We start from the raw sequence: 23,783 nt of genomic DNA on the forward strand, positions 1-23,783 counted from the left end.
TTTTTCTTCCCTCCTCGCATCAACTTTTTCTGGCAGCTGCCAAGCTCCCTCCCTCCCCCCCGCGCTCCCAGCTGCGGGCTCCGAGCGGGGACCCCGGGGGCGAGGGGGCTTCCACACCCCACTTTGACATATCCACCGCCAGAGCAGCCCCACTGATCTGCAAAGCAGGAAATAGGCTGGCTTGGGAATTTCCAGCTGCCAGGGAAAACCTGGGTTTGGAGGAGGGGGAGCCTGGAAGGTTTTTGCCCATACGGATCCCTCCAGTTCTCCGTGCCTTACATAAAGTGTTTACTGAGCGGGAGGAGGGAACGGCCAACAACATGTTTTTGCATTCGTAGTACTGTACAGGGTGAACTTTTCACTTCCTCTCAATGGCTCTCACACATGTGTCTATTTTGGTGCTGGGCACACATACAAACACACCATGTACAGCACGGAGCTGGCTGGGGACGTTCTCTACTCCTGCTCTGTCCCAGCACAAGAAACTGCTGGAAAACAAGGAATGGGAGGAGGGAGAGGGGGATCAATCTCAGCCCCGCGTGTTTTGGATCTGGACGGGGAAATCTGGGCAATGCTTGGGCACTGCATCCCCTGGGGAGAGCTGCAGGCGCCGAGCCCCTGGCATCCCAGGAGGGCTGGCAGCGTGGAAAAGTTTCCCAAGTTGAGCAGTGAAAAGTTCTTTCTGTGCCTGATTGTGCTGGGTCAGCGAGTAGGGGGGACTGGGTGTGAATGAGGGAGTTTGGGTTTGGGGAATCTGCTGCTCCCCACAATGATACGGGGTGAGCATTTTTGGCAGCTTTGGCCAAGGTAGATTTAGGTGGCTGGAGTAAGCAAGCAACCAAAAAAGCGGAGGGCTGAAGCGCTCCCTTCTTCGCCGAGCGAGCCCGTCTGGGATGGAGTTAGAATCCCGCCTGCCGTCACGTTCGGAGCGCTGCTGGCCGCGGAGCCGCTGACTGTGCAGGAGGCCCCCGCAGAGCAGGGCTGGCAGCCCTCCAAGGCTGGGGAGGAGGTTTTCCGGGCTGGGGCCGGGGCCGGGGCGGCCAGCGTGGGACAGTCACAGTCGAGCTGCAGCCCTACGTGAGAACGCCCCTGCACGGCTCCGGTGAATTTCCACGGAGCTGGAATTGCGGCTTCACCTGCGGATTGGGCAGCGTGGGGCTCTGGATTGCCCCGAGCTGACTCTGGCACTGGAACTGATCTATTAACAGCAACAAACACAGAAGGTGGCTGTACACTTCTCCCCCTCAGTTTTAGCTAATTGCTGGTGATCTAAAATGGGAATGGATCCCAGTTAATCTGTTTCAATGCAGATGCGGCTGGGCTGAAATAGTGAGTAAAAATTACAATCATCTCGTAAGTAAGATGTTGAAAATGGAAAAATTAGGCATCTGGAGCAGTAAATCAAATAATTGCTTGCATACGGTGCTGCTCCTACCCCCTGCTGGCCAGCAGAGCCGTGGGGCGAAGGCTCTCATCCATGGAAAATCAACATGTTGAAATGGTTACGCCAGAACATGGAAATCCAGTTCCCTCCAAGAACAGAAGTGAAGTACAACCAAAAAACAAGATGATTAAAATGGATGGTTTTAAACCAAGGTCTTCTCCTCTGGCTGAGTTAAACCAGGATTAAAATCTGGCTTAAATCAAGCCACTTTTGAGCATGGTTTGGTTCCTCTCACATTGAACTCCAGTCTACCATCATGACAGTCGATCTGCCTCTGAGCTCCACTAAACCTCCTTAGCTCCCAAACAGCCGATTGTTTCCCTCACCAGACCAGGTAAAGAGTTTCAGATTCATTTTATTGTCACAGAGAAATCTAATACAGAACAAAGAGGACAAAGTTTCAGGGTATTTAAGACAGAGCAGTGTCCTGCCAGCGCTACCAGAGAAACGGCGATGAAGGGGGGATGGCTTGGGCAGAGGCCGAGGCACTGCTGGAGGAGGTGACACTGCTTGGTGACACCGCCTGGCCCCTCACCCGACCCCAGGATTGTTTGTGTCCATCCCCCAGCACAACAGCCAGGGCTGAGGAGCGCTCCTGGCATTTGCTCCAGAGGGTTTCCCCGCTCACCCAGTGCTCCGGCTGCGCTCCAGCGAGAACCCGGGCCCCCGCAGCCACACTGTCTGCGTGCCCTCCTCTGTAAACAATATGGAGATTCTCCAAGGGCTGTACAGCTCATCCTGCCTTCTAAGTTACAGAAACTAAGCCCTGCCAGCCTGTAAGGACCTACAGAATCCTGTCATTTCCGTTTATTGGCAGCTTCACGGGGGATCCCCACTCTCAAAAAAACCCAAAGCCCCATCCTGCCGATGCAGCTGTTAGCATCTGATAAATGATGGGGGTGTTTTGAAGCCAGGCCAGGGAATGTTTTTCCTCTGCTCCCTGACAGCAGCGATCCAGACACGCTCAGCCCGAGGAGGGAGTGAATCCCAGGAGCTGCTCTATTGGCTTGTACCTCCACTCATCTGCCTCCAGCTCTTCCACCAGACCGGCAAGTTTTTCCATCCTTGCAACTTGTTGATCTGTGAGGAGTTCAAAGGTAACTGTGGTTTGCAATGGCAGTGCAATTAAACCTTTCAATTAGATGCAAATTCCCAGCTGTCAGTGGGGAGCAGGGCAGAATAAAACCCACAGAGCCCATTTGAATCCAAACCCGCTCTGTACAAACAGCGAGGAGAAAGCAGGGACAGGCTTTTCTGCCCCAGTGTGTGTTTACCCATCCCTGCCCGTGCCATGTACATTCAAGTCCTAACAGGGAAACATCAGGCCCATTAGTGTAGGGGGGTGAAAACAGGATGAAGCTCATTTCATAAAGCATAAATATTTATAGTGCAGAAGAACAGAGAAGTTCAGAGAGGGCTTGGTCAGCCCACGGTAGAGCTGGGTGCAGCAGGAGGAACCGTGCTTTTGATGAAGGTCCTTGCAGGAGGACCTGGATGAGTGTGGCAGCGAGGCTCTGCAACCAGAGGAAGGTCCCCAGACAACATCTTCCTCTCAGGTTTATTTATAACCAGTTGTGCGTTGGGCACACAGGGCCCATTTTCAGTTCAATGTGCTGCGGTGGTGCAGAGATGGGAATATCCCTTCTCCCAGCTCTGCTGGAAATCTAACAGTGCTGTGAGCTCACTGCAGCGTCTTGGAGAGAGAGCCCAGGGCTAGCACGAGGTGTAACATAAACTGTGTGTGATTTATGCTGACTGCAGCACAGGGTCTGTTTTATGAGGGACTGTTCTCACTCCACCTCCTGCACCCTTTTGGGAACTGTCAAACAAACAAGCCAAAAAATGATGACCTCCATCTTCTTTTTTTAAGCACTTCACCTTTCTTACAGGGAAAAAACAGGGAGGTGCTCCTCAGTTCCACAGGCTGGTGTCTATCAGGGTGCCAGGCCGTGGAGCAGCCCCTGGTAGCTACAGCCAAAACAATGGCTCTGGAGCTCAGCTTTGCTTTGTGGTGCAGAAATACAGGATCACGGCCTTGCAAGCTGCTGCACACCCCCACAGCCGGAGGACAGGAAACCTCTCCACTCAGAGACAACAGGTGGAAGTACCCATTCTGGCTGACCAGAGGCGGGGACCAGAAAGGATGTGACCCTCAAGTGGCAGACAGGATCTGCTCCTGGGCTCTGTGAGAGCGAAGCTGTGATGCAGCCAAGCCCATTGCTGGGTCACAGGCACCTGGGCGAGGGCAAAGGGCCGGCAGGGAAGCAGAGGTTCAAACAGGATGTCAGGCTGTTCCCTGGGGAGGCAGGGAGTGGCCTCAGCCCTGTCATGCCACGCCACGCGTGGCCGCCTCCCGAGTGCCTCTGGAAACCTCACTTGACCCTGCCAGGGCCACAAGAGCTCAGCAGAGAAACAAAGGTGGAATGGAGCGTCTCTGTGCCCCAGGCCAGAGAGACAGTCAGCGCTGGGCCGAGATCAGAGCGTGGGCGTTTCCTGCCCAGAACCTCCTCCTCAGGCCTCACCTTGTGCTGCCACACAGCCATGGAAAAACAAGCTTCGGGAGGCACAGCCCGTTCCCACCCAGCCTCTGTGGGCTCCCGGTGCTTTGCATAGGGCTTGCAGAAGGACTCAGTGGTGGCCTGACTTAGCGTTTGCTCTGCTTTCTTGTGGCTGGCACCCGAGAGCAGGTCAGGCTCTGCCCCCGCCACCCTCCCCGAGCCACGCGCTCGGCGCTTACCGTGCTTCACTTGCTTTAGCGTCGATGCGACCTGAAAGCTGAACACTGACTCGCAGAGGAACCTCTCAGAGCCATCTGTCAACAGAAAAAGGAGATGGCTGAACCCCAGAGTTTGAGGCTGAGCAGCCTGCAGTGCCCCTGACCTCCTGTTTTTATGTCTGAGGCAGGGGTTCCCCCTTGCCTCCTTCCGACACTTTCCCCTGTCCTGAGTGCAGCCCCTGTGATCCTGTGCAGGGCTTTGGCTGGTTCCTGATGCTACCTGGGAAGACATCCCAGCTGGAATTCTGTTACATCCTCTCTGACAAGCAATTTTAGTCCATTTTAAATAGAAGTCAAGCTAAGGAGAAGCCAGGTAATATTATGGCAGTCTCTGATTCCCTCAGGGCTCGGACGCTCGTGTCCTTAGAATGCTTTAGGATTTCCCACAGGCTCAGACCATAACCCTACACAGAGTTACAAATAATGTGTATCTTGCCATCCAAGCCAGTAATTGATCACACAAGTGACTCAGAAATAGAGCAATCTGGAAAACATAGCTAATTGTGTGCCAAGCACTGACATAGTTTATACTGCCTCCTTCTAAAAAACCCTAAAATACCTACGGGTTTATTTAGAAACGAACGAGATAGTTAAAGTAGCAATAAAAATCAGTCAGTCAGTGGGAATTTTTGAAGAGGAAACTGCAGCTTCTCCACTGGTAGCTGCCTGATGAAAGAATGGGTGTATCACCTTTGGTGTCAGAAATTAAAAAGCCAACCTAGAGCTTCCTGCAAGAAGGATGGTGTTTGGTTGTTGCAGGCGAACTGCTGTGTTCCTGGTAAAGGGGTCAGCCCAAAACACCATCCATTTAAAGCTCTGTGCCTTAACAATGTGGAGAGCAGTTTCAAAGACAAAACTCTGGAAAAATCTAATCCAAAGCTGAACCCCAGGGAAGAGCTGGAGTTTCACCGTGCTCAGAGCTTCCTCTTACAAGTGCTGCCCCAAATGCATTGTGGAGACATCAGCAGGAATTTTTTTCATGGAAAAACATTGGAAGGGGCTGTCCAGGTAGGTGGTGGAGCCACTGTCCCTGGAGGTGGGCAAGGAACAACTGGACATGGCACTCAGTGCTCTGGTGCTATTGACAAGGAGGGGATCAGTCACAGGCTGGTCTTGGAGGCCTTTTCCAACCTAAATGTTTGATTCTCTCCTCCAACTCCCTGTCTGTCCTGCCGAGTGGCTCTCAGGAGGAACAGCTGCCTGTCTATTTGGTAACACGAAGTGCTTCATTACTTTAATTTGTTTTGAGGGCTCGTTAAGTTCTGTGAGCAAACCTTTAGTCATAATTACTTCAATAGCCTGGCATATGGGCTCTAATGTGTAATAAAAACAACCCTTCAACGGCGCAGCCATCAGCTCCCAGCTGCCCTGCGCCACCGTAGGGACACTCCAGCCATGCCACGGTGACAAGGGAAGTTCAAGGGGAGCAGACAGAGAGACCCTGGTTTAACCCTGTTGCTCAGAGGACCTGCCCTTCCTCCCTCATCCAGAGCTCATTGGGCTTCTGCTTCTGCAATCGCAACGAAGCCGGCGGCAGGGCTCGGGCAAGCTGGCAGGGAGACAAGCTGCCTCCTGGACTAACCCAGTCAAATCCAACCCAAACCAAGAAAATTACTACTTCTGCCAAGAAAAATACTCCTGTCTCAGCTATCCTCGCAGTAATCCCTGCCTGACATCAAAGGATTAGCTAACAATGAGCAATTAACACAGTCATGTTCCCTTTCAGGTAGATGCTTCCTGGTCTGAAGTGTTGTCATGGAGCTAAAAAGCAAGTGACTGCCAGAAAAATCACTTCCTCCTGAACAACTGGTGGGAAAGCCGGGACCAACCAAGCCCTGGTGCTTCCTTTCTACCTCCAGCTTTCTGCCAGTGGGGTATGAAGTTCAGCAACTTGGAGGAAGAGGGGGGAAGGAGAAGGGCAGGAGCAATCACCTTCCAGCATCTCCCCGGCTCCTTTGGGATAAGTGAAGAGGGCTTTCCGGGGCGGCGCCAGGTCCGAAACGCTGAACCCCGACCCTGTCACAGAGCTGCCACTGACTCCTCCGGCCGAGGAGGATGAGGAGGAGGCTGCCATTGCACCCTGGCCCAGCCTGGGAGGACAAAAGAGCAGAGCCTGAATTAGGAAGGGCGGGCATCTCGGAGTTCCCCGGGGCGCAGAGCCAGCAGCCACACGTCTCTGAGGATGAATGAAGGCAGCGAGGGGCAGGATGAAGCCGCCTCCACTGCCCCAGAGCATGCAGGCTGCCATGCTTGTGTGGGAGAGCTGCCTGCAGCCACTGTGGGGATGGGCACAGAGCTGTCACACCCCGAAACTGAAGGTAACCCCTGCTCCGACCCCTCGGAATTCCCCTGGGCATTCATCCACAGTGTGCACAAGAATAACGAGATACAGATTGCTGGCCTGAATTCACCGGCCTTTAGCTGCCCTGGCGCTTGTCCCGCTCCCCAGGGTCATAAAAGGCGGGTTTCTTTCCTTTTCCCCCCGCCTTGTTTCCAGGAGCACAAACACAGAAGCCCTGCTGCCTCATAAAACCTGGAAGGCTGCAGGACTGCCAGTTCCAGCGCTGCATCCTGCACGGAGCCACGCCGTGCCTAACTTGCAGCAGCTGCTTTCTGCATCACTCCAGATGTGCTTTTGCCTTGAAAATGCTGTGTTTGACTTAGGCTGGCAATGCCTGAGGACCCCTCTGCCTGTGCAGCACAATTTCGGCTGCCTCTTGCACACTCTCTTCTCAGCCTTGTTTTTAAGAGGTACTGTGTTTGTACCAGTTTGGGTACCCAGTTTGTACCCAAACTAGTACAGTTTGTCACCGTGTTTGTCACAACACAGGACTTCAAACTCATCATGTACCTCTCTGATAGTACAAAAGGTATCACTTGGCCCTTATCAGTGACAACACTTGCTGCTCCTCAAAATAGTTATGAGTGCTTATAAACACTTCCAAACTACCCTGCCCATTTAATTCATTTCTGTTATCATATTTAGTACACTTCTGCAGGCTCTGTAGGGTACACAGACAGTGCTCTCAGAAAGCACTGGAAGATTTTGTGGAGAAAATGGGGTTTTAAGACCTTAAAGCCCATCTCATTCCACCCCCTGCAATGGGCAGGGACACCTTTTACTATCCCAGGTCATTCCAACATGGCCTTGGACACTTCTAGGGATTAGACAGGCACAGCTCCTCTGGGCAGCCTGTGCCAGGGGCTCACAGGGAATAACTTCTTCCCAATATCCCACCTAACCCTGCCCTCTATCAGCGGGAAGCCGTTCCCTTTGTCCTGCTCCTCCATTCCTTTTAAGTTTCCCCAGAGTGCTCAAGGTTACTGTGTGTAACACAGAACATAGCAGCTCACAGGAGGCTGGGGGCTTACAGAAAAACGCAGGCATAAACCAAACTTTTATTTGTGCTATGGTACACCCAGCAACACCTCCCTCAGCAACCCTCAGGCTCAGCCTGCTGCTCGCGAGGGAGGCGCGACGATCGTTTGCGCTGAAACGATGCCAGCCGGGGCTCGCAGACCCGACAGATTCCTAAGTGTGGCTGCAGGGGGTTTATTTTAAACAAACACAAAGGAGGGGAGAGGAGGCGGCAGGTCAGAGCGATGCCTGGGCCTGTTACAGAAACCTCCAGCCAACGCCTCAGGGACCTCAGGCGCCGCCATCTTGGAGGGCGGGGAGCCCCACTGCCCGCGCCCCCACGAGGCCACGCCCCCAGCGCTCATAACCACGCCCATACACTGGCCACGCCTCCTCCACCGCCCACCCGCCCATGGCCCCTCCGAGCCGCTTCCCGGTGAGTGCGGAGCCCACGCGCCGCCGCAGCCTCTGCCCTCCCCCCGCGCCCATCCCGTCGCCCTTCACCTTCCGGGCCGCCGCCGCCCCCCGGGCGCTCCCCGGCCCCGTCCCGAACCCTCTCTCCTTCACCTGGGAGCCCGGACGGCGGCTTGGTGCGGGCGGCGCGCGTGGCCGCGCTCGCGGTGCATGATGGGGCGGGCGCGCGCCACTTCCGGTGGACGTGAGGGAGGCGGGGGGAGGGAGCGGGAACAAAATGGCGGCAGCGGCAGCACGGATGGGGTCGCTTTGTGGCTGCTGCCGCCGTCTTCCCGCAAGGGTGTGAACGTAAAGCCGAGCGGTTCTGTTGCCGCGGGAATTTCCGCGACGTGAACCCTGCCGGTGCCCCTGCCGCCCTCCCTGGGTCGGCTGGAGTTGTTTCCCGCGGAGCTGACCGCAGCCCCTCTGGATCTGCCTTCAGGAGCCGGATCCTGCCATAAGGCTGCAGCCCCAGTCGCAGTGTCTCCCGCTGTTACTGCTCACTTTTCTGAAGTCCCGTGTCAAGAAATTGTGGCACCAATGTGTTAAAAACATTAGCTCTCAAAAAAAACCTGTCTGGAAGCCAACGCCCCAGCGACTGATTTTTCATGGCTTTTTGTGTCATTGTGCCCAGTTGACCTTTGCACTTCTCCCCTTGAGCTACAGGAATTACTACTTTTATTGAAGTGTAAGGTCTTTTCATCTTCCGTGTAAGTTCAGATGATTGTGAGTCACTTCAGAAGGTGGAGCTCGAACTGAGGGGAGAAGTATTAACCTCAACCTGATGTCACTCTGTAATAAATGCTAGTTGTTTCCGAGACAAGCTCCTGATTTTTTCCTGTTCTGTTGTAGTGGACAGGTAAACCTTCCGACAAAGGTGAATTTTTTTGATGGAAACGATATTTTTTGAGTAACAGATTCCGGTTTAAAATTGAGACAACCAATATTAAATTAACATGCCAGTGTTAAAGATGTGAAGTCTCTGGCAGAACACTGCAGCTGTTTGTTTTAACACCATTAAATCTTCACTCTGAACATTTTTAACTCAGTGCCAGCTAAAGCCCAAAGAAACTGAAATGTCACATTGACTCAGGTTACACTGAGTGTTAGCTGAAACCTGTGAGTTTCAGAGTTACATACCTTACATTACTTAAATTTCCTGTTTTCACTTGATTGTGCTTGATGTACATGGGACTTCTCATAAAATTACTCTTGGACTGAGGCACACAAGTTTTGAGGAGGTGTTGCCTTTCTGAAGACTCTACGTGGAGGAGCTTTTAGCTCAAGGAGGGGAGGTTGAGATTGAATATTGGAAAGCAAATTGTTCTAGGAGGATGGTGAGGCCCTGGCACAGGCTGCTCACAGAAGCTGTGGCTGCCCCATCAGAACAACCTGGGACAGTGGAAGGTGTCCCTTAAAGCTGAGATTTAAGGTCCCTCCCAACCCAATGTGCAGGGAAACACCCAAATTAGCTTTTCCTTGGCCTGAGCAAGCATGGCTGTCTCTTGTTGCAGTAGGAGGAGGAGCAGGATGGACGTGCTGCGGCCCCCCTTGGTAAGGATCGGGGGGCGAGTGTACCGGAAAAATCTCATCCAAGAGCAGGCACTCCCACATGAGGAGGAGGAGGACTTCTATGCAGGTAAGGAATGTTGCTCAGGAGGTGTGACCATCAACACAGGGGACCTAGGGAGCTCTCAGTGTTATCTCTGATGCCTTTGTGAGCACAGAGACCTGCCCATGTGGCGGATTGAGGTGTTCAAGAGGGAGAAAAAGGCTTTGCATTGGTCCCTGATGATCCTGGTGCCCAAAGTGGAAGCAGCCCCAGTTATCCCAAGTGGGTTGGCTGACTGTGCTGCTGACTGTTCAGTTTGCTTGCTGACTGGAAGATCTCCAGGAAAAGGGAAAACAAGATTAGCTCTGTAAATCTAATTTTTCCAGATTTCTTTTTTTTCCTTACCATCATTATTTGCAGATATGGCAGCTGCTTGTTAAAGACCCTCTGTCCTGGCAATGTTTGTGCAAAAACTGGCCTCTTACAGTGCAGCTTTTGGAAGGTGTTACCTATTTTGGGGACAAAATTCTTCCTGTCCTGGTGTGTTTTACTTTGTCTTTCTGCCTGTATGTTTGCTGTGGTTTTGTGTGAGTTGTTGTGGGCACAGAAAAGCTCCAGTGTTATTTTTCACATGGGAGTGTGGCGGTTGTGTCCTGTTTCTCCTCCCACCTTGCCTTTCAGTGGATTCCACTAAGTTTTAACAAGGTGTTTTCCATCCAAATTCATCTCTGTTTGTGTTGGGAAGGGGATGGGAAGCACGGCTTCTTTCAGGATGTTCTCTCTGATCCATGCCTGCAGATGGAAGGTGTGTCTGTTCCTCTGAGGCTGTTTCTAAATCCCTGGCTTCAACCCTTGGACCAAAACCATCCTTACCTTTTATCTGTGTTCTTCTGCAACCTTAAATTTCTGGATTGGCTGCCAGAAGAGACCATTCCTACTGTGTGGGAATTGCACAGACTCCAGCTGAGTAAAACCCGGGCTGTAACTACCTGCTTCCTGCGCCTCACAGCCGGCCGGATTTAGAAGCAGTCATTATGTGTTCCAGAGCTGGTACTGAGGTGATAAATAAAAAGCAGTTATCCACAGCAGAGAGAAGCCCATTCCTTCCTCCATTTCACCTTGAAAGAAGGCTGGGAAGAGGCTGTTGTCCTCCATAAAGCACTGGCAGGGGTTGTGCAGGGTGTGATGTCGTTTCCCTGGTAGGTCCCGGTGACTGTGCGGACGAACCCTGTGATGCCTTTGTGGTGGAGGAGACTGAGCGAGGCTTCCAGTGCCGGGTGGAGGTTCCCAGCCCCTTATACAAGTGAGCCTGTGTGCTTTGGTTTGTTTGATTTGCTGCCAGCTGGGGAAGAAGTTGAGCACAGAATGTTTAATTTTTTTTTGAGGTTGAGGTGAGCGCTGGATATCTGGAATGTGCTCCGTGCTCTGGGTTTGAGTGTTGGGGAAGGGGAAATTGGAAATGCCTTTCTAGTGCAGTTGGGCCTCGCTTGACTCCTCACTGTCCCCGTGGTAGGGACAGCAGGTGGTGCTTGCTGGCTGGCAGGAGAGTCTTTGAGCATCTCTTCCCTTGAACATAAAAGCATCAAGGAGGGTGGGAGAAGGAAGCGGGGGAGGAACTAGAGCGAGCAGCCTAGCAGGGGGAGTTTGTGGAAACTTTCAGAGAAAGGGACTGGAATTGGCTATTTACTCCAGTCCCTTGTTTACTGGGGAGCCTGTAGTGTTCAAAGTTTTATCTAGTTATTTTTGACAGTTTTATTAGTTGAATACTTTGGCTGAAATATAGAAAAGGAAAAGTGGTCCATTGTGTATTTGGATGCTGGCAAATGACTACCTTGAGCAAAACAAAAAGCAGAAAAAGGGTCCTTATTTCTTCCTCAGCTAGGATAATGGGAAAAGAGATAACCCAGCTTATGGAGAGGCTGTGGCATGATGTGGTGGGCAGAGCTGTTGTGAACCTACCAACTTATTTTAACTTAAACCAGTTGTGAACCATAGCTCAACGTTGTCCCAGGCTGGCAGTCCTGGGAATCACCTCTGTGCCTGGATGTGGTCCTGCACATGGAGCTGGTGTGTGCATCCCTCTGGCACAGAGGATCTGGGTTTGGACACACATGATGGAGGGTGGCTCAGTGTCACTGTGTGAGGGAAACTCCTGCACTTTGTGCCTCCAGGTACATCATTGGGAAGAAAGGGGAAACCAAGAAGAGGCTAGAAACAGAGACCCGAACCTCCATCAGCATTCCCAAGCCTGGAGTGGAAGGAGAAATTGGTGAGTAGGATACACATAAAATGGATGTGCTTTTATCTGCTCTTGCACAAGCACAGTTTAAGCAGGGAGAGGGGGTATTTTCTCTTTAATTCCTATTTCTGACACAGCACTGGCTCACTCTTTGACCTTGAGAAAGTGTCTTCACTTTTCTACTGTGTTTATTTTTATTGTCTATAAAACCTTATGAAACAGGAGGGGTTTTTTTTAAAAGTCACTTCTGGGCCTTAAATGACTGGCTTGAGAACTTGGGTCTTGAATGTATTTTTTATTATTTTGCTTTTAAAATAGTATTCAATCAACAAGAAACTGAAACATGCATTCAGAGAAATACCTTGTTTATCTGTGTGCAAAATAAACATCTGCACATGCTTCACTATGAGAAGGGTTGAGATGACATTCCTGACTTTCTGGTGCTGTCACTAGATACCAGCAGTGAGAGCAGGGCTTCTTGTACCATATGTTCCCTCTCATCACTTCCAGGGATTTAAAAAGAAAGGAGATCTTGCTCATCAGAGCTGACCCATGTGGGTTCTGCCAGAGTGGGTATTCCTTTGGGCATGCTCCAGAGATTACTGGCACGGTGTGCAGGGATGTTTGTGGCAGAACTGTGAGGAGGAAGTGCTGGGAGGGTCCCACTCTGATACTGTGCAGGAACACGGTGGTGCTTCTCAAGGAGTGGGTCTTGACTTCTTCCCAAGAACTGTGAAGGACTATTAAGAAGGTTGAGAGATGTTGAAAACATGGAATAATAGGAAGCCACACCAAGGAAATTTTGCTCCTTGCTGTTCTTCCCTTTTGAGCTCAAGTGTTCTCTGTTTGGTGCCTTGAAGTGCATGCACAAACGACACGGACTGTCTTGATCCTTGATAGATTTCCTTGGCATTTTCACTCTGACTGCCTGTATGAAAACTTGAATTAATGCTCTAGAAATCTGAAGGGCCCCTGAATTGATGGGCTCTCAGTTACTGTTTTTCAGTCCCTCAGAGCTGACTTTCTGGATGGCAGAGGGATGCTTTCAATGCCATCATCCTGTCTTTGCTGAGGAAGGCACAGCCGTGTCAGGCATTTTAAGTCAAACAGGGAGTCTGGCAGGTTTTTCAGGGCATGGCTGGGGGTTTTGATTCCTGCTGCTTCCTCAGGAGGCTGAGACTGAAAGCAGAGAGGTTCAGAAAAGCAGAGAAGTGTTGCTGTGTTTCCCTGCAGTGATCACGGGGCAGCACCGGAGCGGTGTCGTCTCTGCCCGGACACGGATCGATGTGCTCCTGGACAGCTTCCGCAAGAAGCAGCCCTTCACACACTTCCTGTCCTTTGCTCTCAACCAGCCTGCCATCCAGGAAAAGTTCCTGCAGTTCAAGGAGGAGGTGCTGGAGAAGTGCTCAAAGGTAGGGGTCCATGTCAGGGTTAGTGAAGAGCGCTGTTTCATTTATTGAGAGAGCATTTTCCTTGAAGGCTTTATTCTGTTCTGTTTCCTAGGAATGCGTTTTCAACAGGCCTTTTACTTAAGTTAGTGGATCTGCTGTGAATCTGTTGAGTGCTGTTGTGAAATTTTCTGGAAAGTGGAATGGTTTATTAGTGAATTGTTAGAAGAGGTTTTTCTAGATGGGGGGATATCTGAGTTTCAAAAGAGGATTGAGGTTTTTGTTTTTAATAGGAAAGTCACTAAATAATGTAGTGGACCTGTCTGCATTTAATATGATTTTTACATAAGCATGAAACCAGGTGGGAGTTCACTAATTTACTGCTGCTTCTGTTTCACTTTTCTTTTGGCTCCTGACAGTGAAGGAAGATGGGGTGTCATTGCCAGAGCTGAGCAAGAAATTACTTGGTAGCACATGCCATCCTGCAAATCTCATCACTTCCCTTCTTCCCCAGGAGACTTTGTGCTGACAGCATTCCTGTTTGCCTTCAGATCTTCTGTTGGGAGGAGCAGGAAATAGTTAGGCATAGGGAAATGAGGAAGAAAATGAAGAGAAAGCTCTGCATTCTGTGGTTTATTTTAGTGTGCTTCTGGCCTGACAGAAGTGGTGTGTCAGGGCACAGGGCTGGGCTGAGGAGAGGGAATGGTGTTACTAAATTGCCATGTCCTCTGTGTCTGCTGGAGGATGTCTGTAGGCAGGAGAGAGATCTCTCTGTGGTCACTGCAGGTTGCATTGCACACACACTCCAGGGCTCTGTGGGCTAATGCTCTTCACTTTCGTGTCCATCACTTCTTCTGGTGCCTTGCTAAGGGGAAAGTACAATCTTGCAGATAGCACAGTTTAAGAAGTTTAGTTTCCTATGTCTTCATGCCATGGGTGTGAATTATCTGATATCTGGGGAGATAAGAGTTCTTGCTCAAGTTCTCATGGTTCATTGCATCAGTTGTTTCATCTCCAAGAGCAGATCTGAGCTGTCTTTGCACTCTTGTCTTTCCTGGCAGTCAGGATTTAAGCCCCTGTTCTCCTCCCAGCTGTTTAATCCCATGACATTCTAGCACCTTACATTAAATATAGCAGAATTTGGCCGACAGATCCAGGGATTAGCCCCTGCAATGCCAGGAGAACCTTTCCCTCTGGCTAGGAGGATGATCTCTCCTCATTAGCCAGCAGCACTACCTTTATTAAAGCTCACCTTGATTAAAGGAATGCCCTGCAGGCAGGGGCATGGAAACATTAGCCTGGGAAGGTGTTGGCTGGAGGGATTGTTGGGACCTCGGGCTGGCATCAAGTGATGACCTGGCTCCCTCTGTTGGTTTCTAGTTCCAGTCCTTGTGTGGGACACACCAAAGGTGCGGTGAGAGGAGCAGCTCTTTGAGGGGCTGGTGACCTGCACAGGGCTCTGTAGAGGCTGCTGGTGCCGCTGGCTCTGGATTGAGGCTGCTGCTTTCAGCCTGGGGTTTCTCTTGCCCTTTATCCCCTTCTACCTGGGCTTATGGCTGGTACAGTTCTTTCACTTGGTCCTCCTGGAGATCTGGCCCTGCTCTGCCTGAAGATTTGGCAGCCTGGACTCCCTGTATTTGATCCTCCTCTTCCTCCTCCTCCCTCCCTGTGTCCTTGCCTGCTTCAGTAACCTCAATCTATCCCACTGGCTGACTTTTGTCTTCCAGGCTGCCCTGGTATTGGATGAGTTTTCTAAGGACTTTTCTAAGTCCTTTCACTGTCACATTTCTAAGATGCGTGTTTTATCCATCTTTGCAGTTTTTTGCTGTTTATCTGTCTTTGCTGTTTTTTGTGCTCTCCTCCAGTGGTTTTAATCCTGCAGCATAGCAGACTCACACAGGACCAGCTTTCCTCCCTGCAGAGCCCTCATTTTTCCTGCCTTCTGGGTGGATTGCATCTCTGCAGCCCTCCATTGGTCCAGCCTCCACTGGTGATCCTGCTTGCCCTCCAAACCCCTCCTGATCTTGTCTGTCACATTGTTTCTCTCTTGCTCACTCTTGAATGTCAGTTTGCATCTCTGGGGGGAGTGGGGGTTGTCTGCCATCCTCTTGAAAACACATTCACAGGCTTTGTGCATTCCCCAAGTGTTGTCAGTCACATTTGGAAGGAGCTGCCTGGGAGCATCTGCAAACCTTCACATGCTCCTTGCCTCAGAAAACTGCAGCAATCCAGTCTTAGTCAGAGAAATGCTGAGACCATGTTCGTCTTTCCTCCTCCTGCCTGACATTCTGTCTGTCCTGCAGTTTTTGTTCTGTGTCTGGACAGCCCGAAGTCCTGTAGGGCCTGAAGTGTTCCTGGCACTGCTTAGATCAGCCCTAGTGTTTCAATTTTCAGTTTGGAATGTAGAACTCAGTCAGTAACAGGTATTCAGGGGATTGCATATGTGTAGCCTAGGAATATATAGTGCTTTATTTTTCTGCCCTTCCTTCTCCTGGTATTAGCAAACAGGTTTCTAGATATATTTATTGCTTCCTGTTAGTTGGAGGAGTACAGTGCAGCCCCGTGTGTCTCTCAATCACTCCTCCAGCCTGTAATGCCACTCTAATACCACTTTATCTCACAGCAGGGTCTGCTAGAAAGCACATCAGTAATGAAAAACAGTAATTCAAAACTGTGCCTCGCAGAGCAATAAAAGAGCTTACAGATTTGTCCAAAGCAATGGGATTTCTCGGAATACTTGAGGAAATCTGAATAGGTTTCAGTGACAGAAGTGGGGCGTTTCTCTACCTGGTGCAAAACATTGCAGGATTGGGTAAACTTCAGCCTTTGAATGAGGGGTAATAATGGTAAGGAGGGAAAGAACCAGGTGTATGTGTATGTTGTGTGTGTATGAGGATCTCTTCTGGCCATTGAGCATTTGAGAGGGACTCTGTTTCTCTCGGAAGCAGTTACCATGGCAACCATTCATTTATATTTTATAGCGTTATGTTGGTGGGTATATGCTTTCTAAGTTTTTTTTTGTGTGTGTGTGTGTCTTTAAAAGCTTTTAGATGATAAACCTTGTGCTGCAATACAGAACACTTCAGGTGTTGTTCATGCTGTACAGTTAGGGCTGCAGACAAATGGAGCAGGGCTGAGGGGAGGCTCTTTTAGGTTGATTTAATCTAAATACGGGGAGGTGGCTCACCTGGACAGGCTCATCACTGATGTGGTGCAGTGGGAGGGCTGGATGACTGGATGACCTTGGAAGTCTCATCTCACAGTCATGTAAGTGTCAGAGTGAGGAGAACTGAGACGTCTGTCTGAGCACGCAGGTGGAAGAGGGAAGAGACTTCACAGTAACATTGCTGTGAAAAATCACAGTTGGGTCTTTGAGAGCTGTGCAAACACAGCGTTTGCAGGCTGAACAGGATGCAGATGTAGCAGGGAGAAGAAACATGATTGCTGTAATAGATGGCAACCTGTAAATATCAAACCTTGCTAATGAGGTATTGTATCTCAGAGTGGAAGGGACAGAAAGTGGGAGGGTTTTTTGAGCCCTTAGCTCTTCAGTGCATTCCTGTGCAAATGCTGTTTTCCTGGCTCACTCCTTTGTTTGTGCATCAGGGTGGCAGAGGGCTCATAGCTGGCGTGCAGTATCCTGCTCTTAAGGGGAAAAAAAATCCAAAAAACATAGAACTGTCTGCAAACATTGGGAGCTCTTAAAACAGTAGAAAGGACACAGCCAGGGTAGAAGAGCTAAGCAGCTTGAGCCCTTGCCTTGTCAGGTGTGTTGTGGTTTATGGTTTCCCTACTACAGACTCTTAGATTTAGAGGGACAACGTGCTTGGGCTTTGCAAAGAGCTGGAGTCCCCAGATAAAACCCTTTCTGTGTTCCTTCTAAAGGAGAGCAGAGGTAGAAGTTATGGAAGCAGGAGGGAGAAAAAACAACCGAGTGGAAACGAGGTAGAATTTTTTGACCATGACAGGGCAGTGTTAGGGAGAAACTAAAAAGGACAGTCATCACATATGGATAGTGCATAAAGGGATTATTCTTCGTGCCTCTCAGTACATCTTAAAGAGCCCAGGTTTGAACATAAATTTTTGGAGAGACAATAGGGTAGGTTCCTATGAGGTGACTCAGTGATCACTGATCACACATCATGATCTGGGATTAGAATAATTGAGTTCCAGGCTTTTTTGCATCCTGGTAAGCAGTATCCAGCCAGGAAGGGCTGCTGAGACTCCTGCAGGAACATTGGCTGCTCCAGGGAGAGCTACCTCTGACGCAGCATCTATTTCATGTGTGGGAGAAGTGGGATCTGCCGGCCTGTGAAAGAGTAGGGAGTGTAAGCAGGGTTTTGAGGAGCTGCCTGAAATACTAGGGAGTAAACCAGGAGGATTATCTAGGTCTTGGCCTGCTCACTGTGCACAGCTCTTCCCTGCTAAACTCCCCAACAGCAGCAGTGTGGCTCATGGAGGTGACGTGCCACGCTCAGCCTACACTCAGGTGTTGAAAACCTCAGGGGAAAATGCTGCTTTTGGGGCAGGGTCATGTTTACAGCAGAAAATGAGGGCAGGGCTTTGGCTTTCTGGCCTCCAAAGGACTGTGCTGCTGCACCTCATCTGTGCACTCTGTGGGAGTGGCCTCGGCTGGTGTCCGTGACAAGGTTAAATCAAACCTTCTCCCAGTTTCTGTTACCCAAGCTGTTGTTTTGTGATGGGCCAAATATTCTCTGACTGCAGATATCATTGGAACAAAAAGGCTGACAGAGAGAAATCATGTCCTGTCATGCATGTGAACAGCAGCATGAATTAAAGGAAGCCACAAAATTTTTACTGCAGGGAGGGGAAGCTAAGGAGAAAGTGAAATGGGGCCATCCTTGGTTTTTGCCAGGCTGTGGCTGCTGGAGCAAGCCCCTGGCCTCTGTTTTGCAGCCTGCCTTGTCCCTAGTCCAGCCCATAAGCTGTGCTGTAAAGAAGAGTCTGCACGTGGTCATTAGGCATGAAAAATGCTGAGCGAGATGTGGGGCATTAAGCTCTTGACGGGCTGAGATACTGCAGCATTTAAACGTCTGAAAGGTTTTATTTCAAACTCTGGCAAGCAGTAGAAACTTCAAAGCTATTGTTCTCAGCTGGTGCACTCTTTTGAGATACAGAAAGGCTTCCATGGCCTGGCAGGTTGGCTTCTGCTGGAGTTAAAATTGGAGGTTATTTAATGTGCTGATGGGAAGTGGCCACTAAGTGGAAATAATTGTTTTAATATGGGTGTGTTAACCATCCTTGAGGTATTTTTATAAGTATCCTAGAACAGAATAGCTCATTTCTTAAAGCTGGATGCAACCACTGCTCCACCTGTGAATAGTTCCTCCCCAGCAACAAGAAGCAGCTCTTCTTATTAAGAGAATTCAAACTTAATTCATCTCAGCAAACTACAGGACATATGGGAAGAAGAAAAATATAGTTATCAGAGCTATTATTAACTGTGCTTCTGTTGTGAGGTGCAACCTGTGTTTAGACAGGATTTAGAGACCATATAGAGCTTGTCACTACAGCTGGTCTGAGCTTTATTGCACAAGAAGTAGACTTAAGTTTTAAATCTGAGCTGGCTTGCATTGAATTCATTGCTGGTAGCAGATGCTGCGTTGACAACTGTGGAAGTCTCCTCCCAAAAAAACCCCATAGGAGTGAGTGTTGCAGGTCCCAGGTCCTGAGTTACAGCCTGCTGTAATGATCTTCCAGGCTGCTGTTCAGCAGCTCTGATGGAAGAGCAGGCAGGGATCTGCCTCACCTGCCAGGCTGAGCTTGCTTCCTCACAGAGCCTGAGAAATTTTCAACTTTGAGTTGTTATCAACATGACTAGAGATAAAAGGATTGATGCCAGTGACTTGGTACCTGTTTTCTGTAGTATTTATCCCTGCGATGGAGCAGGGTGTGTGTGGATGAGGTAAGACATCTCTGTGTGATGGATTGATTTGTAGGATCATGGGGTCAGCAGCAGTCTGTTCCAGAACCCTGCCAAGCTTCACCTGACTCTTGGGACGTTGGTGCTCCTGAACGAACAAGAGATCCAGAAAGCGTGTGACCTCCTGCAGCGATGCAAAGAGGACTTTGTGGAGTAAGTGGTGGGAAAGGAATGGCATCACCAAGGCCTTGAGGGAGGGGAAAGCAGCACTCTGTCTTGAGAAGGAACAGCAAAGAGAAGGGCAGCTCAGTAGCCTCTTTCAACTCTAGAAATTTAGAAAAAGGCTGAATGTTTCAAAGGGGCAGTAGAAATCACTGAGCAGCCACAGAGAGCCCTACAGCATCTGCAGCTCAGCTCAGACCCTCAACATTCCCTGAAAACCTGCTCTGCTCATTTCCCTTCCTCATGCTCTTTCTGCATGAGCAGTTTTTGCTGCTGTCCCCTGCCTGCTGCAGAGGCAGGGCTCAGCTCCCTTACCTTTGCATGCTCCCTGCAGTGGGTTCGGGCTCTGGCTCTGGCACTTCCCTCGTGCCTCAGAGCAGATGCTGAGGTGTCCTTAACACCCATTCCTGGATGAGGGGAGCTGTGCAGGGAAGCCATCAGGAGTGATCATCCTGAAACAGTCCGTGCTGCTCTGCCTCTCTGCCTGTTAACACCCAGCTGCAGATGTTGGGGCTGTAGCTGCAAATGTGGTCCAGTGACGCTGTAATTAGCTTATCTCTGGTCAGCTTAGTAATTGAAGATGGCCTGAGGGGAGTGGTTTATTTATTTATTTCTGCCAAGCCTTTGCACACAGAGCACGGATCCTTTGCATTCATTTATTTACTGCCTCGGTGCGTGAAGAATTGGCTACGCTGTGCCTGCTAATATCTGTGGGAATTAATGCATGGCCAGAATTCATACCTCTGCCTTTAAAAGGATGGCTTCAGTTCAGCTGTTGAGCAGAAATGCAAGTGTGTTTCCAGGGGGAGGCTCTGAATGCAATATTTGGAAAGTGCCAGGTTCCTCATAAGTGGATTGAACTGATGCCGAGAAAATCATTGCTCCCTATTTCCTTTAGTGAAGGGGGAATCAACATTTGAAGGTAACCTTTAGTTTATTTCCCCTTCCACACCCAAGTAAATATACTTGGAAAATTAATTAGGCTCTCTTCCACCTACATAAACCTTCATTAGCTTTCATTTCCTTTTTTAAAGTGCAGGCAGTGTCCTGTGAAGGTAGCTGTGACCTTTTTGACCCTTTTTAGAATACATGACCTTTAGTGCTGTTAGTGGGATGTCCATAATAGTCCATTTGTACTGTTTCCCTCCCAGTAACTATACTGGGAAGGGTGAATCACACTCAGCTTATTTCGCTTGGGAATCTTTGCTGAGAGCCTCAAATCTGAACAGAAGTGAGCAAGGTCAGAGCAAAGTCACACTCACCTTGTTAACTGGTGTTTGTTCCATCTGCCTGCCTAGACACTCCCTGTTCTTTCCATGAGCCCTCGGTGTTAAACAAGGCATCACTTACTCACAGGGAGCACTGGCTGCAGCTCCAGCCTCCCTGGGATGCTGTGCTGGGAAAGGCAAGGAGGTGGCGTGTTGGGAAGCAGATATGCTCTACAGAGCTTTTGCAGGTGTGGGAGTGCATATTATATCCTGCATGAAGAGCTGGAGCTGATTTTAAACCAGCTCTATTTACTGGTTGGATGTTGCACTCAGAGCTGTGTTCTGTATCAAGTACCTTTCCCAGCAAAAATCAGAGAGCTGGAGAGTTTATGGTTGGTCTTTTGAGCCTCTCTGGAATGAGAACCTGAGCCATTTATTTCTGGTGGGTTTTCTGACATGTGGATGGAGATATCCATGTTGAGGTGGCCTGTGAGCACTGACAAGTTGACTTAATATGTGTCTGAAACACTGAATGTATGAATTTAAATTATTTTACCACTTGGGGTGATAAGGCAATAGCAGCCATAGCCTTTTGAGTTTTAGGAATTAGGGAGACTTTTTGAGTTTGGGTTTTTTCAGTGCAAACAAGCTGAAAAATAAGGGACAGAAAAGAACTCCTCAGAGGAGTTCACTGCCCCACAGACTCTATATAACATTTAAGTCTCACTTAACATCAAAACTGTGTGTCACTACAGCAAAAAGAGTATCTAATCTCCTTCCTGTAGTAAATCCAAACATTTGGTATGTGCACGAGGAGCACTATGTATTACATTTCAAGAGCTGGTGTGATGTTCTGCTTTTTAACATGAGGGATTTCTTGGGTTTCAGCCAAATTACTGGAGGCCAGCCCCTGACCGTGGAGGTGGCAGGAGTGGAGTACATGAACGATGACCCTTCCATGACTGACGTCCTTTACGCCAAAGTCCACATGAAAGATGGCTCAGACAGGTGAGTTCTCCATGCTCCTGTCTTCCATTCCTCCCCAGAGTGCCAGGGAAACACCCTCTGGAGCTGGTGGGTGCTGTGGCAGTCCTCAGGCCAGCAGTCACCAAGATGAAGTCATCCTTGCTTCCTGGAGCGGTTAAGGCAGTGATGTGTTTGCTCTTTAAATCAGTCACTGGTGGTGCAGCTGAAGGATGTCGTTTGTTTCTGCAGCAGTCTGTCAGCTTGAATAATGGAGTCAGTGCTCACACGGGGATAAGATGGCCAAGGAGATACTCCTGAGATGACTTAGAAGGCAGGATGATTTGGTCTCTACTGTCTAGTTCCCAACCTGCAATCCAGATTAATCTGGGCAGCCTGCTGTATTCTGCAGTACTTAATTATTCTTAAAACCCAGTTAGCCCAGAAGGTCCTCAGAAGAGCATGACCTGATTACAGAGTTGGTTTGTGTGTCTGTAGCAGCCTGGAACAGGTGCTGGGTGTGAAATGTCTGTTGGAGCTGCTGCTGCAAAATCTTGAAGCCTGCTTGGTGTCAGCTCAAATGTTTGGGCTGTTCACTACTGTGGCTGATGGCTTCAGCTCTACAAACAGCATTGCCCGGGGTGTGGCAGTGTCTGGACAGACAACCTTCCTTCATCTTGTTTTTGGCAAGGACCATGTCACCAATTGCAGCACATCTTTTCTCTTGGTGCTTTCTGGAAGACTGAGGAAACACGGATGGAGCTTGGAGCACCCTTGTCTAGCGCAAGGTGTCTCTCCCCATGGCAGGGTTTGGAACTAGCTAATCTTTAACACCTCTTCCAACCCAAACCATTGTAGATTCTATGACTAACATAAGAGCTGTTGTACTGCATGCTGCTGGTTGCCAGAAATAGGGGAGTATCCAAAAGAGCTTTACTTCCTGTGTCTGAGCCTCAGCCAGCTCTTTGCCTGACAGCAGTGCCCTTTTATTGTCTGTTCCCGCTGCTAGAGGACAGCAGGAGCTAGCAGAGGAGCATGGAGCAGTGCAGCTGGAGGAGGGAGGCTGTGAGCAGGGACTGGCTCAGGAAAGAAGGGATATGTTCTGGCATATCCTTTCCCTGAGGGCTGGGGAGACAGCGGGGGGGGGCTGCTTAAAACCACACTTTGGAGGCTGTGTTGAAGTAAGAGATCGGAAGTGGGATAGGGAAATGAGTGGGAAAATAAAAAAATGTAAGAACTTCTGGGAGGCAGTAGGAATTGTAGTCTTTTCCTTTTCTTGGCTCTTCCACTTTGAAGTCTGTCCTACCCTGAAAGAGGTGAGATAAAAACAGATGGGGCAGGTGGTGAAGCAAGGCAAGGCAGAAATCAGCCAGGAGACAGAGCACAGGGAGAAAGAGGGCAGAAGCACTTGGAAGTATGAGATGGAGACAGACACTGGACGACCCAAACTCCCTTCTGTGGGTTTTGTTGTAAAGAGCACCTAAAATACCAGCTCTGGGAGCTGAGGTCTGGGCCTCTTCTCCTGAGTCACAGAGCTCTGGCTCTCTCTGAGCTGCGGTGCTTGCCAGTCTGGTTGCATCTGAAAATAAGTCTGCGGCCTGAGAAGCTGGGAGAGAAATCCTGTAGAGCGTAAGCTGGGCCTGAATTGACAGTGATGTCTGCCTGCCTCTGGGGACAGCTTGAATTGTTGGTACTTGCACTGTGCTCTGTTTCAGATGCCAGCTGTACCCTGTGTGATGAGAGCCCTCTTAGGCACAATGCTGGAGAAAGTGCTGATGTGCATCACGGGTGGCAGAGCTGCTTTGGGCAGGGGAGAGAAGTGAGGTCTTCAAATGCACCTTGCCTTGAAACTGAGAACAGCACTCCTGACCTCTCAGGAAAGGACTGATGTCTCTCAGATCTGTTAGCTGAGGTTTTTACCAAAACTAGACCTTGTGCTTTGCATGGCACCTGGAAATTGCCAGGCCTCTCTTCCACAGCAGCTGTTTTGCTTTTTGCATAGCAGTAGACTCAGAGAGGGCCAAGCAATTTAAAGTTTTTATCCTAGGCCCAGGCTGCCCTCACCTGCAGATTAATTTACAGAGTCACAGAATAGGCTGAGTTGGAAGGGACCCATCAGGCTCACGGAATCCAGCTCCTTGCTCTGACCAGGGCACCCCACCACCACTACTCTGTCCCTGAGTGTTGTCCAAATGCTCCTGGAGCTCTGGCAGCCTTGGGGCCAGTGACAATAACCTGGAGAGACTGTTCAGTGCCCCACCACCATCTGGGTGAAGCACCTTCTTGTATCATTCAC

At 49.8% G+C, this 23,783-nt stretch overlaps 2 protein-coding genes across 5 annotated transcripts in view; one reads left to right on the top strand and one right to left on the bottom strand.

The window, feature by feature from the left end:
- Nucleotides 1-1,781: 1,781 nt before the first annotated feature.
- Nucleotides 1,782-8,189, bottom strand: ANAPC16 (anaphase promoting complex subunit 16). Of its 2 annotated transcripts, none has more exons than XM_033065952.2 (4): nt 8,083-8,189; nt 6,153-6,310; nt 4,182-4,256; nt 1,782-2,524 (listed from the first exon to the last, which is right to left on the bottom strand). In XM_033065952.2, the coding sequence occupies exons 2-4, from the start codon at nt 6,292-6,294 to the stop codon at nt 2,409-2,411; spliced, it is 333 nt and encodes a 110-aa protein (XP_032921843.1). In that variant the 5' UTR covers nt 6,295-6,310; nt 8,083-8,189; the 3' UTR covers nt 1,782-2,408. The 2 variants fall into 2 exon arrangements, with proteins under 2 accessions (XP_032921843.1, XP_032921845.1); XM_033065954.2 differs by having other exon boundaries at nt 8,146-8,188.
- ASCC1 (activating signal cointegrator 1 complex subunit 1) overlaps nt 6,333-23,783 on the top strand; it is a 36,658-nt gene continuing 19,207 nt past the window's right edge. Inside the window, exons 1-7 of one of the 3 annotated variants that reach the window (XM_033065933.2) lie at nt 6,333-8,014; nt 9,546-9,670; nt 10,787-10,886; nt 11,755-11,852; nt 13,056-13,234; nt 19,171-19,307; nt 21,413-21,532. In XM_033065933.2, coding sequence (XP_032921824.1) covers nt 7,824-8,014; nt 9,546-9,670; nt 10,787-10,886; nt 11,755-11,852; nt 13,056-13,234; nt 19,171-19,307; nt 21,413-21,532 — 950 coding nt within the window. In that variant the 5' untranslated portion in view covers nt 6,333-7,823. The remainder of the gene's footprint in view (nt 8,015-9,545; nt 9,671-10,786; nt 10,887-11,754; nt 11,853-13,055; nt 13,235-19,170; nt 19,308-21,412; nt 21,533-23,783) is intronic. The other 2 variants (XM_033065931.2, XM_033065932.2) reach the window with 2 other exon arrangements.

The sequence above is a fragment of the Catharus ustulatus genome, chromosome 8 (assembly GCF_009819885.2).
Source record: "Catharus ustulatus isolate bCatUst1 chromosome 8, bCatUst1.pri.v2, whole genome shotgun sequence".
Classification (NCBI taxonomy): Eukaryota; Metazoa; Chordata; class Aves; order Passeriformes; family Turdidae; genus Catharus; species Catharus ustulatus.

Bases quoted from the DNA above. Each gene is read 5' to 3' on its own strand.
- ANAPC16 (XM_033065952.2), bottom strand. From the start codon at position 6,294: ATGGCAGCCTCCTCCTCATCCTCCTCGGCCGGAGGAGTCAGTGGCAGC. The intron at 4,257-6,152 runs GTGATTGCTCCT...TTCTGTTGACAG, and splicing joins AGCCGGGGAGATGCTGGAAG to ATGGCTCTGAGAGGTTCCTC. The intron at 2,525-4,181 runs GTAAGCGCCGAG...AACTCCTCACAG, and splicing joins GCTAAAGCAAGTGAAGCACG to ATCAACAAGTTGCAAGGATG.